This window comes from Gastrolobium bilobum, unplaced genomic scaffold (genome assembly GCF_033153095.1).
Source record: "Gastrolobium bilobum isolate Gb01-03AN ecotype WA unplaced genomic scaffold, APGP_CSIRO_Gbil_v1 utg6312, whole genome shotgun sequence".
Classification (NCBI taxonomy): domain Eukaryota; kingdom Viridiplantae; phylum Streptophyta; class Magnoliopsida; order Fabales; family Fabaceae; genus Gastrolobium; species Gastrolobium bilobum.
The window spans coordinates 16,362-34,281 of record NW_026896234.1 but is presented as its reverse complement, the minus strand read 5'-3'; the positions used below and the strand labels follow the sequence as shown (position 1 = coordinate 34,281).

The following is a 17,920-nucleotide window of genomic DNA, read 5'->3' as shown; positions in this document are numbered from 1 at the left end:
GATGGGTGACCGGCGATGAGAATAGATGGGTGACCGGCGGTGAGAGACTAAAACTTGATCGTTTGGGTTTTGGTGAGACTAAGGTGAGACTCCTCTTGAGTCGTGAGATCTGATGTAGAAGAAGCTGCGCATAGCAAAGGAAAGAAATTAGGTTTTGTCATCTTTTAAATATAAATAATATTGTATTTTTTTTATTAAAAATTTAAATAGGCCGGCCTACAGGCGAAAAGGCCAGGCTTGTTATATTTAGCCTACGGCCTTGTTTCTAAATAGGCTCGTCTACAAGCCTTCACCTGTCCTAATTACCTCGAAGGCCGGGCCAGACCAGGCTTTACGTAGGCCAGGCCGTAGGCCCCTGTAGGCCGCCTGGCCCATTTACACCCCTATGTATAGACGTAAGCTAATCAATTTTAAATAATATTGTATTGATTAATACATTGTCATCCCTTTGTCACGGTTATATATTATGAAGCCTAGGGATAAGTAGGAATTGGAGAGGGTATTTGACATATAAAGTAAAATACATTTTAACCAATGCAAAGAGAGTGGAAGGCTTAAACTTCGTTAATTCCCTGTACTCCCTTTTTTTTTTATCTCCCTATACGCTTTTTCTAAGACCCACCTCAGTGCTAGATTCTCCCTTTGAACTTAAAAATGTTCTCAACAATTTTTTATCCATTCATTTAATCTCCATGTTCACATACTAGCATGATCAGAACTAGAGGCAGCCTAATAAATCAGAGCATTCAAATATTAATGATTTTTATTTTTTTTAAATAAAAAGAAGCGCATTAACAGTGACAATGGTAGCGCCTTTCTTTCTTCTTATTTTTAGAAAACAATAAAATAATTAATTCGGTGGAAGGTGATAATTTACAGAGTAAGCATATTTAAGAAGGATGGCTTGGAATATATTACGAACTAATATTCAGAAAAGATGCTTGAGAGAAAAAAAAACTTATGCTTCATGTATAAAGTCAATGAATTGAACGTGTATTAGTGCAGAATAAGAATGCGGTTTTGTATTATTATTATTATAAGGGGTATTTTTGTTTTCCTGAATTTTATTTTTATGCGTACTATTACCTAATCTGTAATTCCACAATGTCATTAATCACAACTAAGAAATGCATGAAATTTAAATTGTGAGGCTTGGGGGGCTACAACGCAAAGTACATAATATACAATCGAATCCATGTTCAATTATGCGCATCTCAGCTACTTACACGGTAAGTGCATGTACCACTGCCTCCATAAGTGCCCATCAAAAGGCTACTCCCAGCATGTTTATTTATTTGCCTACATTTTTTTGGCTTTTTTTTTTTTTTTTTTTTGGCTTTATTATTGACTTCAGCATTAGAATAATTTTGCAGATACGTACCCTTTTTTTTTCTTTTCTTTTTTTTGGGTAAATTGCAGATACGTACTTTGCTCCTATGTCCAAATGGTTAACCGTCATTGCTTTTTTTTTTTTTTTGGAGAATAGGTTAACCGTCATTGCTAACCAAAGCTTTTTGGTGTTATCAAGTTCTCCTAATACCACTCTTTTTTTCTTTTTTCTTTTAATATCAACATGTGTTCAAGCTCCAATAATTCAATTTTGGATTTGAGCTTTTTTACCTTTCTTACGAATTGCGATCGTCAGTAATCGAATTTGTTACCCTTTGGCAAATAAAATTCTTTAGGTGGTGTTTGGTCGGGGATATCTAAAAATATGCCTTTGCAAGTGAAAGTGGCTAATTTAAAGACCCATGTTTGGTAGACGATTTCCTTCACTTTCCCTATCAATTACATTTGCATAGCTTTCAGTTTTGTGTATTAGAAAGCAAGGCAAATTCACTGTTACCAAAGACAAATTGCACATGGTGTTTCAAATTTAGCCAGGAAAACGAAGGATCGGGCAAATGGTATCAGACCATAATACCCTCATCATCATACATGCAACTAAGTCTGGTTTCATCTCATCTAATAGTATGTTGGTACAGTGACATGAAGAGAACAACTTCTGTAGAGTGGATTCAATTTGAAGAAAATGAGAATGCTCTTCTTGCATTAGATTCCGGAACCAAACATCAATCTTTTTTTATAGAGAGTATCATAGACTTCATATTCTGGAAATAAAAAATTTTTAAAAACAGGGATATTTTCGTAATTGCCACTTATTTCTTCATCTATATTTTACTTCAAACTAAATATAGACTTTATAAATTTTACCTAATTTGTCCGGTAAATTTTTTTCCAACCAAACAATTTTTTTTACATTTTCCTACCAAACTCACTTTTCAACTATTTTCCTATTAATTATATTTCCCTAGTATTCAAAAAATTTCTCCTCAACCAAACGCCCCCTTAGTTCAAACAAGAACACCTGTTATGGGGTTACGAGAATAAATCTTACTCTAATATCAAATTTAAGGATTAATTCCAATTGATTCGTTTTTGTAAAAGCCAACTTCAAGGTAATGGTGAAAGATCATAGATAGTAATTTAATATTTTTTAGTAAAATCACAAGCATGCTCCAATTATGTTATTTAGGAGTGTGCAAAATAACCAAAAAATTGGGCCGAACCAAACCGTCCCATAAAATAACCAGTTTTTAAAAATCAGTTCATGAACCGAACCGGTTTTTAGAACCGATTTAAGAACCGAACCGTTTCCTAACCGAACCGAACCATTTTCAAAACGAACCAAATTAATTTTTATAACTTTATTTTTAAAATTTTTAATTTTCTTTTCTTTTCTTTTCAAAAGAGGGTCGACCCAAACCGGTTCCGAATCGAACCAAACCATTTTCGAACCGAGCCATTTAAACCAATTCGGTTCGATTTTTCAAAAAAACCGGTTCGATTCGACCCAAGAACATCCCTAATGTTATTTGCGAAATATATCGAAAGTTTTATTCACAAACGAACTAGGAGTAATTGAGTAAATTTGTTTTATTCACACCTCATATTCAAAGTACTTGTTAAATTCCCAAACGAAAGTTTTTGTGTGTGAAATATTACATTGGCAATCCCACAATCGCCAAGAAAGCGTGTTTTGTTTGACGTCCGTGTTCGATAAGGTTGATTTGAGGTAAGAAAATGAAAATTAGATCAAGTTAGCGTGCATTGATCTATTCATTGTTTTTCTAGTAAACTCTCCACACTAACCTCCAATAAACATTGTGGTCAATTCTTAAAACACGAGGAAGTGTTCATTTGTACCTGGGAGTGAATTTCAAAATTGGACCATATGAAAATCAGCATCAAAAGAGCATGTTTTGTTTCGGTCATACTCACCAGTGTTGACGTGCTAAGTATTGCCAGACACAGCCAAGTCCGTATCGCTGGGTGATGGGGTCCAATATTTCTAATAAAGCCCAAAACTTGATTGGTAGATTCTTTGGGCCCCATCTTATTTAAACAGCAGGGCCTACCGGGTCTGACCCGGAAAAGTTGCTTGTAGTAGTTAAGCGATGCGTTTCTGGGACCGGATTGACCCATTCCAGGTAAACGCCGCCGGTGTTATATTTTAATAAGAAAAGATATGTATCATTTTGAAAACACAAAATTGTATTATTTTAGGGAGAGAAAAAAATAGATCATAGGTAAGAGAGTGGATGAATTTTTTTTCAAAATGCGAGTCTCGTCTCTTTGTGAGAATGAAAAGACACAAGGTGTGTCATTTAAAATGATACACTTTTTTTTTCCATTTTAATAATATTACCACTAATGATCATATCCCATAAGTAAGATAATTCACTCAATCAAATGATGATAGTTTAATTGGGGCATGAGAATTGAATAGGTGACAGTAAGAATGTATGTTCAATTCTTTCAGTATCATTTTTATGAGAGGTTTAAAATCTTAATCCGGAACTCATTCCGAATTCTAAATTAGTCCATAAAAAACTTATGTGATTACTTGGGGGATTATCTCTAAATAATAATAATATAATAATGTACCAAAAAAATAATAATAATAGTGAGATGATGAAACAATTATTAATATTTTTCCATTTTGGACCAGATGACCCTTATTCTTTACATGTAGGTAAGCAAATGGAATCAAACTAATTTATTTCTTTATTTTATAAAGCACAGTTGCAATTTTTCTAATCAAACAATTATGTATAAGCTAAGATAAAATATATAAATACAAAATGAATTGCCGCATAATTGAGATTCGTGCTATATATATTAATTGTTAGAGAATAATATAAATCATTAAAAATATCTTTACTCAACGCTTTAAAATTTTGGGTTGGAGTAATTCTTTATATGATATCAGATCTTAAGTGATCACAAGATCACGACTTTAATTCTCACCGCTCTCACTTTTAGACCTATGCAATATTCATACTTCAAGCACAAAAGACTCTTGTGTGAGATGAAGTAATTCTTTACAGTACAATTTACGGTGCTTTATATATCCACAATAACACGTGACTCTTAATGCTAAGTGTGACGTGGAGAAGGAATCTTGAGAGCGAGTTTTTTTTTTTTTGTGGAGGAAAATAGGAATTTGAGTTAGGGGTTAGGAAAATGTCTATTGTCAATGGGCTTTGAATAAAGCAAGTTCGGTATTTATTTATAAGGGAAATTTAATATTTTGTAGTAGTTGTGCTAATTAATGAAGTGATTATTTATTATTTATATATGTGCTAATTTAAGTTGCAGTCACTGTTAGATAAATATAATTTAAAATTATTAATTCATAATAATTTGAGCTGTTACATAAAATTATTATTTATTGTTTCTGCAGTCACAAAGTAATAAATTTTATTGTGACCACCCCACTTTCTAATGAAATTAAGTTAGTATAATGTAAAAAAAAAATAGGTCTACTATTGACTTTAAAAAAATTGTGCTGTAAAGAAATAAAATAGATAAAACCGTAATCATATTAACATAATATAGTATATCGACGAAATGATATATTTTTTCCACCCTATATACAAGTTAACTCTTGAGTAGCATAATAATTAATTAATGTCTTATTGTAACGACAACAGACGCAATCAGCAAAAATTTAAGAGTGATGGCTCATCCATGGTTGGTATGCAGTATGCTTGAATCAAACTTTGACTAGTAAAAAGAATGGGTACAATACTTCCATTTCTGGAGGCGAAAAGTAAAGAAAGGGATGGCATATTCCATTTTCACCACTAGTGGAGGAGGATAAAGACAAGAGTGTATAAGCCACTTTCCTTAAGACAGAGTGATACGTAAGACATTTCCTTAAGAGCGAAAATTTACTTATAGTTGTATGAAGTAGTCATTGTCCAAATGTGGCAATTGTTTGGCTTCCAGAAACCCAAGCGGAAATTAAGTAAGATACTTGTCCTCTGTTTTGCTTATTTCACATCAAATTGTTCCATTCCAAAAAAAAAAAAAAAACAACAAAATGTTTGTCTTGTATTGACTATATAAATTTGATGGCCAAAGATATAATGCATGTATAAACTTGAAAAATGAATTACGAAGACAAAGACCTGATAAATAATTAACCCAAGAATAAACTTTCTTTTTATTTTCAAGAAAATCAGAATAATAGTAGCAATGTGAAAAATATCGAATAAAGCTTCTAATAAGAATTTCTATGCATGATGAGTATAAAATAATGAGTACTTTGGCGTCGAGCGGAATTAATTAATGAAGCGGTTCTTAATTTCAGCTGTGAATCTGTCTAGTGTAACATGAGGCTGAAAATGGCCTTCGAGTAGTAACTAGTACTGAGATATCAATTGCGTAGGTAGGGTTATGATGTTTTGCTTTCAAACGAATCATCCTTCAACCACTTTTATATGCCACGAGTTATTCTCACTTATATGCACTCACTAAACACAAGGAGCAAAATGTTGAAATGTTCTACCTGGCGTCTTCATCACGGAACATATACATACCCAAAAATACATTTAAATGATGTGGGGAATGCCGATATATATATATATATATATATATATATATATATATATATATATATATATATATATTCTTTGTTAACCAATTTTATTTTATTTTTTGATAATCAACCAATTTTAGTTTTGCAAAAGCAACACATGGAGGACAAAAAAGAATTAAGATATTAATTATCAAACGCATTAACCACAATCAGGAATATTCAAAGTCCACAAAATTTTTCAACATAACCGATTCGATATAGATAGCATCAACGATTAAGATTAAGGGTGTAACTTACATTCATATAAAATGATTATAGGGCATTAATTATTCTTTGACACTAATGTCAAATTAAAAAGATTGACACCAAATCTTAACCGTTATTTTGAAAATCTAAAGATTATAATTTATTGGATCACACTTATTAATTAATTATTAATTTCCAATAAATTATAACCGAATATCAATGCTGAATATTTGGTGTCAAACTAAAAAATTTGACACAGCTGTGAAAGAATATATATATATTATCGATATAAGAATAAGAAGTCTTGCACCAAACATCAGTCGTTGATTTATGTGCATCACACAAATATAATTTATTATGTTAGACTTATTAATTTATTATTAATTTCTAATAAATTATAATTGCCAGATACACAAAAATCAACAATTAAGATTAAATGTAAAACGTATTATTCTTACACCGGTGTAAGTTAATCTTACCTCACACACATATAATCTTAACTGTTGATTTTCGAGAATCTAACCCAATAAATCACAGTTGTCATATTCACAAAAATCAACGGTTAAGATTTGATGTAAGATTTATTATTCTTATACTGGTGTAAAATAATCATATCTCATATATATATATATATATATATATATATATATATATGGAAAAAACATTTCTCAAGCTGTTTGAGATAAATTATCTCCGGCTACCCCAAAACTACGTCGTTTTGATTATTTATTTCCTTATATGTATTGATTCACCTTTGAATGGTTATGATTTCTCTTTTCTCTCTCTTCCTTTATCACCATTGATCCATCTTTGTACGGTTATGATTTAGCAGCTGGAGATAACTTTATCTCCGGCAGCTTGAGAAATGATAAGCCCTATATATATATATGTGTGTGTGTGGAAAAAATATTTCTCAAGCTGCTGGAGATAAATTTATCTCCGGCCATCGCAAAACTACGTCGTTTTGATTATTTATTTCCTTATATGTATTGATTCACCTTTGAATGGTTATGATTCCCTTTTTCTCTCTCTTCCTTTATCACCATTGATCCATCTTTGTACGGTTATGATTTAGTAGCCGGAGATAACTTTATATCCAGCAGCTTGAGAAATGATAAGCCTATATATATAGATTATTTTACACTGATGTAAGTTGCATTCTCAATCTTGGTTATCTTTGATTCTATTTATATCTGACGAATCTAATGTATTAAATATGTGAGTCATTAAATACAAGCAAATCAATGATCAAAATTTGCTGCAAGGCTTTTCATTTTTATACCAATATAAGAATTACTACCTATATATATATATATATATATATATATATATATATATATATATATATGAGACAAGATCCTTTGACACCTGTGTCAAACTAAAAAGTTTGACACCAAAACTTAACTGTTGATTTTTGCCAATCTGAAAATTATAATTTATTGGGAATCAATAAATTAATTCATAAGTGTGATCCCAAAAATTATAACTGTCAGATTCATGGAAATTGTTTCTCCCTCAATTCTTACTCAAGTTAGGCTTATGATACATCAAATAAGAGCTCAAAGTGTCTAGTATTTTGTATAAAAATTTGAGAGAAATTGGTTTAGTAAATCGTTCAGAATCGCAGAAATGGTGAGGGAGGTTTGGTGCTCTGTTTGGAGTTGGCTGGCAGCTTTACTTATCTAACTTCAAACGGTGATACCCGGAGCTAGATAATTCCAAATGAGATGTGTATATCTTGTTGGAAAGGTAATTGAGTCTAGTTTAACATAGTAAAAGATGAAAAATTAATAATGAGTGAATCACGCCTAGTAGTGAAAAGACATAAGCATGTTCAGTGTTAGGAAAAGTGAAAAAGTTAGATTTATGCTAAATTGAATTATGAGAACCTCTTAGCATCTTAAAATATGTATTGTATAATATTTAAGCATGTATAATATAAATTCCACATATAGATTTCAGTTATGATCACAGTTTGTATCATTTCATTTTTATTGTTTTCAAATGCTTGCGTAATGAAAAAGAAAAACTTTACTCGTATTTTTAAATAAATTGCTGTGATTGTAACTGCGCTTAATATTATAATCAATGTTAACAATATCGGTACGTAACAGGATGTTGCATCAGTTCATGAAGGGACTTTACACACAAGGAGGTTGTTCATAGATCTGCGGTCCAGGAGGTATGCCTTGTGTGTGTGAGAGACGATGATGATTCGGTAAGCATACAAATGTACTAGGTTCTTAAATCGCTTCTGCGTAAATTCAATAGTTTCTACAGAAATAACATATACCCATTTCTGTACTAAAGTGATATGCTCCATCACATTCGTCAGAACTTTTTGGGTACTACTGTAGTAGCTACATCCATGCTAAAAGAGGAAAAAATTTGGAATTTAAAGGTAAATATAAACAAAAATTTGGGTTAAACTAAAACATTTGTCACCAAATTTTAACTGTTGATTTTCATAAATCCCACGATTATAATTTATTGGATTACACTTATTAATTTTCAATAAATTGTAATCGTAGATTGGCAAAAATCAAATATTATGATTTGATGTCAAACTTTTCAGTTTGACACCTATGTCAAATAATTATATATATATATATATATATATATATAGGGGCAGGTTACGTTTACAACTTTTTTTTGTTTACAACTCTTACAACCTCAACTATGTTCTCCCGGAAGAACATAGTTGAGGTTGTATGAGTTGTAAACAAAAAAAGTTGTAAACGTATCCCTCCCCATATATATATATATATTTATATTTATATTTATATTTATATTTATATTTATATTTATATTTATATATAGAGAGAGAGGCGGGATCCTTTGAGACCAGTGTCAAATTTGAAATTTGACACCTCATCTGAGAGCCGTTAGATTAAAAAATATCAATGGCTCTGATTTGTGAGCATGTGACACCGTTGATCTTTTTTGATCTAACGGCTCTCAGATGAGGTGTAAAATTTCAAATTTGACACTGATGTCAAAGGATCCTACCTCATATATATATATATATATATATATAGGGAAAAACATTTCTTCAGCAACTTGAGATAAGTTTATCTCCGGCCACCCCAAAACTACGTCGTTTTGTTTATTTATTTATTTATATCAAATGATTCACCTTTGAATGATTATGATTCTTTTTTTCTCTCTTTTTCTTTATTACCATTGATCCATCTTTGTACGGTTATGATTTAGTAGTCGGAGATAACTTTATCTTCGGCAGCTTGAGAAATGATAAGCTCATATATATATATATATATATATATATATATAGGGCAGGATATTCTTATACTGGTGTAAGAGTTAAAAGTCTTACACTCAATCTTGACCATTGAACCATTTATATCCAATGACTGACGTTAATATAAAATTTGAGCTCTTAGATATAAGTGGGATTAACGGATAAGATTAAGAGTGTAACTTACACTGGTGTAAAATAATCCTGACCCTATCTATATATATAAATATAAATATATATATATATATATATGAGGTTTACATTTCTGCAGCTGTTGTACGTGCAGCCAATGTTGTTAAGATCGCGTTTTAACTCGTGGGATCGTATGATTGTACGATTTTTTTATCATGGACGCGCCAAGTCGATTGCAGGATCGTGAAAGAATGGGATCATCCAGGATCGACGCTTAAACTTGTAAAAACGTGGAATCGCGCGATCCATCCGTTTTGGGTGATTCACAGAAATACCCATACGTTCAAGAAAGGTTTGTCTGGAAGACAAAAAATAGGGGGGTAGTGAGACTGTGGTTGTCGTTAGTGTCTAAGACCAAATAGGAGATGAAGAGGACACTAGTTTTCGCAGGTGGAATCGACTATTAAAGAGAGAGAATAAGATAGAGAGTTGGGTTTTCATTACTTGAGCCGTTAAAGAGATAGAAAAGAAGAGATATAATTGCTTTAGTTCTCATTTTTAATTCACCACATAATTCTTTTCTCATTCTACTTTTTCTTTATCATTTAAATTTTCAGTTTTGTAATTTCACGCTTTTCAATGTTCTGTTGATTCCAGAATATAATATTATATAAATTAATTCCCTAAATAAAAACTGAATGAATTTACCAAAAATTAAAATTAAAAAACTTAATGTTAAATTATTCTTTTACAAATTACATTTTTTAAATTAATTTTAATACTGATTTAAATATCATTTTTATTTGTTATTATATATATATAGATTAAATATAATTATGGTGTTAATTTAAATATATTTATATGATTATACCAATTTAAATATATTTTATATGAACAGGCACGATCTTACGATCCGTGTCGATTTTACAATTTACGATTTTTTTATCCCTTCTTGATCTTAGGTAAGATCTCGATTTTAATAACATTGCGTGCAACAGTCAAATACTTGCCATATACATACGTGAAAACATTAAATGTGAAAAATTATAACCATAAAAAGATGAAAGCATTAAATGTGAGAAATCATAACCATACATCAGTCATTGTTGTACGTACAGCAGCTGGAGAAATGTAAACTCCTATATATATATATATATATATATATATATATATATAAAGATTATGCTTACAACATCTTCTCGTTTACAACATCTTACAACCATATATTAACTATTGATTTCCGTCAATCAATGATTATTATTTTTCCAAATCAAACTCATTAATTAATTATTAATTCACAATAAATAATAGCCGTTAATTGACGAAAATCAACGATTAAGATATGGTTGTAAACGAAAACAGATTGTAAGTATAACCTTCCTTATATATATATAAATATATATATATATATTTATATATATATTTATACTCTGTATATGTATATATTACAGCTAGCATCTATACTTTCCAATACTAAATAATTTGTAATACAAGTTAATTAATGGAGTAAAAATTAATCTTGAATTGACATTTTTTTAATGATGAACATGATATAAATGAAATATATTTTTAATCTAACTGCAACTTTGTGAAATTTCAACTTATAAATCAATAAGTTGTCCATCTGTATATTTTGATTTATGCTAATTAATCCGTCCTTGGTTATTTTGACGCTCTTATCAATCCCTTGTGAACTTAGGAAGAAGCACACAAATAGAAGGGCCACAACAAATTCATAACCCATGCAGAAAATAAAAAAACAAATCAGAACACATGTAAATTCCAGGATATTGATCAGTATGAAATTTTGCTTTTGGCTTTCAAACAATTCAGGCGACGAGGTTAACCTTGAATCACATATTTTTTGTCATAGTTTTCGGCTGCTTATAAAATGCCCATAGGATACTCAATCAATCTCTCTTTAAAAGTGCCCCACGTTTAATTACGTCAAAGTCAACTATATATAATTAATACACAACACACAGAGACCAAGAGAAAGTTTCTTTCTTTCAAATTGTACACTTGATTGGATAAGGACTACATGATCAATGCTGAAAATGAAGGGTGAAAAAAATACCCCAAGAAAAGAAAAATAGAAAAATTAAATCACCTTTGGTATCTGGTTAACAAATATACTTGAATACAAGGAGAATTGTTCCATGCTTTGGAGTGTAACCTAAGGATGCCTCTAGCTTTTTCTTTCAAATAGGAAGCACAATCTGCTTGCATCACCATACAAAGCTTTGACACAGCTCCAACCTTCAACATCTCTTGAACAACGTCATTTGTTGCTGAAAACTTAGCTATTAAGGAAAATATATGCAGAGCTCGATCATCTGTTGCTGGTGAAACCCTTAATGTCCTTTTAGAAAGCACTGCAATACCCGCTGCGTGTTGCAGAAACTGTTCTCTCCCATCAGCACAAGAACACAAATGAGCCAAAAGGATAAACATGAGTTCGGTTAAGTTCTTTTCCTGTTTTTCAAGTACAAGCTCAATGAGTTCTGTTACTGCACCTGCTTCCACAATCTTCATCCTATTTCTACCTAAAGGGCACGTTTCTATAAGTACATGCAACGCAGATTTAATAGCATGTTGAGAGATTGCTCTATTTCTTAATACACTTACAATTGGTCTGAAGAATTCAAGCTTTAAATTTCCTAAAGGGGTTGAATCTTTGACTTCAATTGCCAATTTCAGTATAGGCATTGCTTCGTTTATCATCTTGACATCGTTATCCATTTCAAGTTGCAAAATCCAAGTCAACGAGTTGAGAAAGTCAAAGTTTTCACCAACCAAGTGTTTCATGTTGTCGACCATGTCTGAACTACAGAGTAGACGAAGAATTCTCAGAGATTCTTCAAGGCTCGTTGTGTTACCTTGCTTGAAACTCTTTGTAATCAAGTGAACCATAGCTTTGGCTACACCTGATGAAGCCATGCACCTTCGGTTCCTCTCACTCTCTGTTGCTAGATCATGCAATTTTTCCAATGACATTAGAAAGAAGCGTGGAATTTCGAGATCCTTGACAAGTTTCTCAACGTGAGTCTTTTCCAAAGGGGATTTCGGGGTTGGAATCTGGTCAACTCCATTGACTGCGTTTGAAGAGCACCATGCTTGGATTAGCCTTCGAAGTGTGTGGTTAGGTGTCAAGAACTCTGAGTTTCTTTGTAATGGTTGCTTTGAAACAGGACACACACAATCTTTTGCAGTTAGCAACCAGTGCTCGATGCTTTCTCTGTCGTATGTTATGCCTGCAATGGTCGTCACAGGGTCCTTCATGATCTGAAGCGAAATGGGACAAACGAAAAATTGAGGAACTTCAATTTCAGCCATTGTGTGAGATATAGCCCAAAAAAATAAAAGATCTGTTTTTTCTGAGAATGGTTATGTTTGGAGAAGGAAGAAGAGGTAGAAGAAAAGGGTTTGCTTTGTTGGGTCAGAGTATATAGGCTTCTATAAATAGTAAGTTTTGAAAGAATATTACAATATAGAGATGGAACTTTGACATCAGTCTCAAAATTAAAGTTTGACACCTCAGCTGATAATTGTTGGATGAAAAAAGATTAATGATGTCACATTTTTATAAATTAGAGTTATTGATCTAACGGCTATGTGTCAAACTTCAAATTTGATACTGGTGTTAAAGGATCTTACCTGTATTATATAATTAATATAAATAAATAAATATATATATATTGGTGATGAAGAACAAGACATTTCTAGACAAAAGTGGAATATACTAATATATATATATATATATATATATATATATATATATATATATTTCCTTGTTTTACCAGTCACAGATGCTTAAAATTTGTCAAAGGTAAGTTGGGTGGTCAAACCTAGCTGCAACCTTTTTGAAACACATTAATATGGCTTTTGAATTTTAGATTCATGAATTTTCTAGGTCTACATCATGCTCTGCTATATGCCATAACCATAGGGGCCAGCTGTTTACGTGACGGCTGATACTGCAGCTGTGATTGGTTGATTTGGATTGTGTTTCCACTTTCAAACCTCGGAAGAGAGAGAGAGGATACGAAAAAAACAAATTAAGTTTCAAATTCAGTGATGCTCATGTAAGAATGTGTTGGCTTTATTTAGTATATATCACATTTAGAAATTCTGTAGGTTTTACATACTATCTCACGCCGCCTGCAATGGACGTAGTTTTTTAAGTTAGATATGATTCTGGAAATTGTTACGGAAATATTTAAAGTTATAATTGATGACTTTATCATTTGATTGCCATGTTCCTTCAAATTTGATGGATCTTATCTTATGACATTTATAATAGGAGAATTTTTAAAGGGAACCGGGTCCAAAGGGTGCTCCATTTTCTCAAAATATAAATTTTTTATGATATTTTTTTATTGATATCATTTTGTTTATTTACTTTTATATTCTGATTTTTTTCTATTTTGGAAAAAGGTGCACCTGCATCCGGGAGCATAAAAAATATGCTCTTATAATAGATATAGCTCCTCAAGTTATATGCGAATCTAATTATTTTTAAGAAAACAAAATTACATTCTTATAAAAATGAGCATTTTTCATTAAAGTTTACGGAGAGGGGTTATATTTACAACCCAAAGTTTACAAACTCTTACAACCATATCTTAATCGTTGATTTTCGCCAATTAACGATTGTCATTTATTGTGAATTAATAATTAATTAATAAATTTGATTTGCGAAAATCATAACCGTTGATTGACAGAAATCAACGATTAAGATATGATTGTAAGAAGTTATAAACGAAAATATGTTGTAAATATAACCTTCCTCAAATTTATTATAGGTGATAATATTTCTTACTTTTTTTTTTTAATATCAAGGTGAGTAGATTTTCTCCAATATTCTCAGAGGCTTTGGCTCTTTAAATCAATGTTATTAGAACCGGACCGGTCATTGACTCGATCGAGGTACCGAGTCACTAGATCAATGGTTCAACCGGTGGGTCACAGGTTGAACCGCATGAACCGGATATATATATATATATTTATATATATTTTATACTTAATTATATAATAAATATTTTAAATGGTGCCATCTAAAGAAATAACCTGATGTAATTTAGTGGTATTTGCTATGTTGTATATCCTCAATGCAAAGGATTAGAACCCCATTACAAGCAATTTTTGAAATAATTCTCTTAACTTAATAATTATATAATAAATATATTAAATAGTACATTACACCTTATTGAATCGATGTCGTTTTCCACACTCACCTGAGCTGCCATTAGCGGGTTAATATTTTTTACTTTTTTTTTTTTTTTTGGATAACAATTTTTTTTTTTTTTTTTACTTTGATTGTGTGTATTTTGGACCCAACTGGAAGAGTGTGGTACAAAGTACTGTGGGCCATTTTGAGCTAAAATTGGTGTGCGGAACTTTCAAAGATGTCGGGTGCTGAGTTTGAATTCAACCCTTATATATTAAGATTATGATTCTTAGGAGCAAGGCGATTTTAGCAGAGCAAATTGTCATGTTGAACTTACGCATGACAATCTGTTATTCATATCAAATGATATTTGAATACAAAATACTAAAGTCACCCTTACATTTTTTTTTAAATACAAAAACTAAAACAAAAAATATATTAACACATACTCTCTTCTTATTTTTTAATTTTCCCCACCAAAAATAAATAAATATAAAAATGATATAAAATTTTGAGTATGCAATGGGTATCCGACAGAAAACTGGTGTGACACTAGCTAGGTTATGATGTTTCTTATAATGTTAGAATACGGGTATGAAAGTATACGAACATCAATAAAAAAAAAAAATTGGCTCATTTCATAATCAAAAGGAAAAAACAAAGAAAGTAAATTTATTTTTAACATTAGTTTACAAACATAAAAAATATTAGTATTTATTAAATTCAAATGATATCTATTGACATAAAAAAAATAAAAAATATAATATGCAATTTAACAGTATTCACTGGTACGGTATATAATACAAATACATAGGTGACATGAGTACGGTAATGAGTTCAACGTATTTATATTTCTTAAATCAAAATTTATAAAATTTAAATAATCATAAGAATATTATTAAGATAAACATTAAAAAAAGTCTTAATTATAAATATACAAACAAATACTAATCTTTTAAAAGCAAAATATGTTTAAAATATATTTGTAATCTTTTTATATATAAAGCAGCCGAAAATATGGTAGAGGAAAAGGGTGGAATCTATTTAGTAGAGGAGTTTTGTTCTTCCGTATGTTGAGTGAAGAACAGCCCGTGAACCTATGGGCTTTCCGCTTTCTCTATCTGAGTGGGAGAATTTTTTATTATTGTTCAGGACTATCACGGTCTTTTCACTTAAAATTTGATATCTGAATTAATTTTTTTCTCTCTTTTTCTCGCTTCAGTCCCACCCAACATTTTTTGATCCGGGTGCACACTAACTCCACTCGTCAGGCGCACATCCTTCCCTCCCCTCTTTTCTTAAAACCTGTTTAAAAATTCGTCCCGTCATCGACTCTGCTGAGGTCAGAAGTCACGGAATCATGAGTTTAATCGAGAGATTACAATGTCACTTTGCTGATCCTATTTTATATATTAAAAAAATAAATATATCTTATATGAAAAATTTAAAAAAATCAAACCACCAATCATGAAAGATTCAAAATATACTTAACATAATTCAACAAATTAATCCACAAGTCAATATTATATAAGCTAATCAAAGTATCAAAGTATAAAGTATAAAACATATTCCAATTGAGTTAATGAAAAGTTATATCATCAAACTCAAGCCCTTCTTGTCATTCTTACGCAACTATGACATTATGTGAAAGAAGATCCCTTACCAAAGAGAGAATGGCAGAGGAGAGGCGACAATGCGACAAATAAACTGTGAGAAAAGAAGAACCAACACGACGGAGGAGAGGGAGAGAGAAGACCGAAGAGGATAGGAGGAACTACTATCACGGCGAAGGAAATCACCAGATTAGGGAGACTAAGTTTAGGTATATGAGAGAAGATCATAAGAGAAGAACAACAACAATTCAGATTTCAAATCTTGTTCTAGATCTAGGCAGCAGCAAGTTTTTGTTTTATTTTTTTTATTTTTTGTTTTACACACGAAACGACTTCTTTTTGTGTGTATTTGTTTTTATAAAAATACAGCGACCTTCTCTAACCCTTCTGACCTGGGAATCACGGATTCAATCGTGAAATTTCGAGGGTTAGAGGGATTAATGCATGTAAAGTATAACTAATGATTCCAACCCTCAAAGAGAGGGGGTCAGTGACCAGACGAAATTTTAAAACACTGCCAAGCTCATAAATTTTTAATTATAAGCATCATTTTTTTGTCTTATAAGAAAAATATATATTACAATTTTGCCATTTGTTACCTGTGTTACAACTCAAGGTTAAATTAAGATAATTAGCTAGCCAGTGGTTATCGATTTCTAAAAGCTAAAAGTAATGCATAATTTTCAAATGGTGGCTGCTTCTGGATGATGATCACAGTCAAACAAATGAGAGTTAGCAGTTAGCTCAGTTTGTCGAGATCGTTTTCTCTTTTCTTGTACACGTCATATATATATATATATATATATATATATATATATATATATATATATATCATTTCCAAGTTGCTTGAGATAACTTTATCTATAGCTACTAAATCATAACCGTACAAATATGAATCAACGGTGATAAAGGAAAAGAGAGAAAAGAAAAATCATAACCATTCAAAGATGAATCAATTAATATAAGAAAATAAATAAACAAAACGACATAATTTTGGAGTGACCGAAGATAAATATATCTCAAGCAGTTTGAGAAATATTTTAATTATATATATATATATATATACGGGATCCTTTGACATCGTTGTCAAACTTTAAAATTTGACATCTAATTCTAACCGTTGATTTCCGTAAATCAATTATTATCATTTATTGAAAATCAAACATATTAATTAATTATTAATTCTCAATAAATGATAATCATTGATTGGCGAAAATCAACAGTTATGATTTGGTATCAAATTTTAAAGTTTGACACCGGTGTCAAAATATTGTGACCACCACCCCTCCCCCCACTAAAAATCTGAAAAAAAAAAATTATATATGAAAATGGCTAGCATACTTGTACTGGCTTTCTTTTCAATATTAAGTTCACAACCACTACTCTCGCAAATCAGCTTGAGGAGAAGGGATTCCAGAGAATTTCGCACAATGGGCCAGGCTTTGGGCATACCTGATAGTGGGGGTATTAGCACAAAGTGAAACAATTTCAAGGATAGATCAGTCTGAACCATTGGATAAGCTTCTATTGAACAAGAGATTAAGGCAATCTTTTATGGCATTTGCCGATAGATAAAATATCCTTCTTTGTGTACTCCAGTATGTTGGCAGACATTT

The 17,920-nt window shown here is 31.1% G+C and overlaps 1 protein-coding gene across 1 annotated transcript; it reads right to left on the bottom strand.

The window, feature by feature from the left end:
• Positions 1 to 11,627: 11,627 nt before the first annotated feature.
• LOC133298412 (E3 ubiquitin-protein ligase PUB23-like) lies at positions 11,628 to 12,857 on the bottom strand. Its single transcript, XM_061497686.1, has one exon. The coding sequence runs from the start codon at positions 12,855 to 12,857 to the stop codon at positions 11,628 to 11,630; it is 1,230 nt and encodes a 409-aa protein (XP_061353670.1).
• Between the last annotated feature and the right edge of the window lie 5,063 nt (positions 12,858 to 17,920).

Excerpts from the sequence above, each read along its gene's own strand:
- LOC133298412 (XM_061497686.1), bottom strand. The coding sequence starts at position 12,857 with ATGGCTGAAATTGAAGTTCCTCAATTTTTCGTTTGTCCCATTTCGCTT.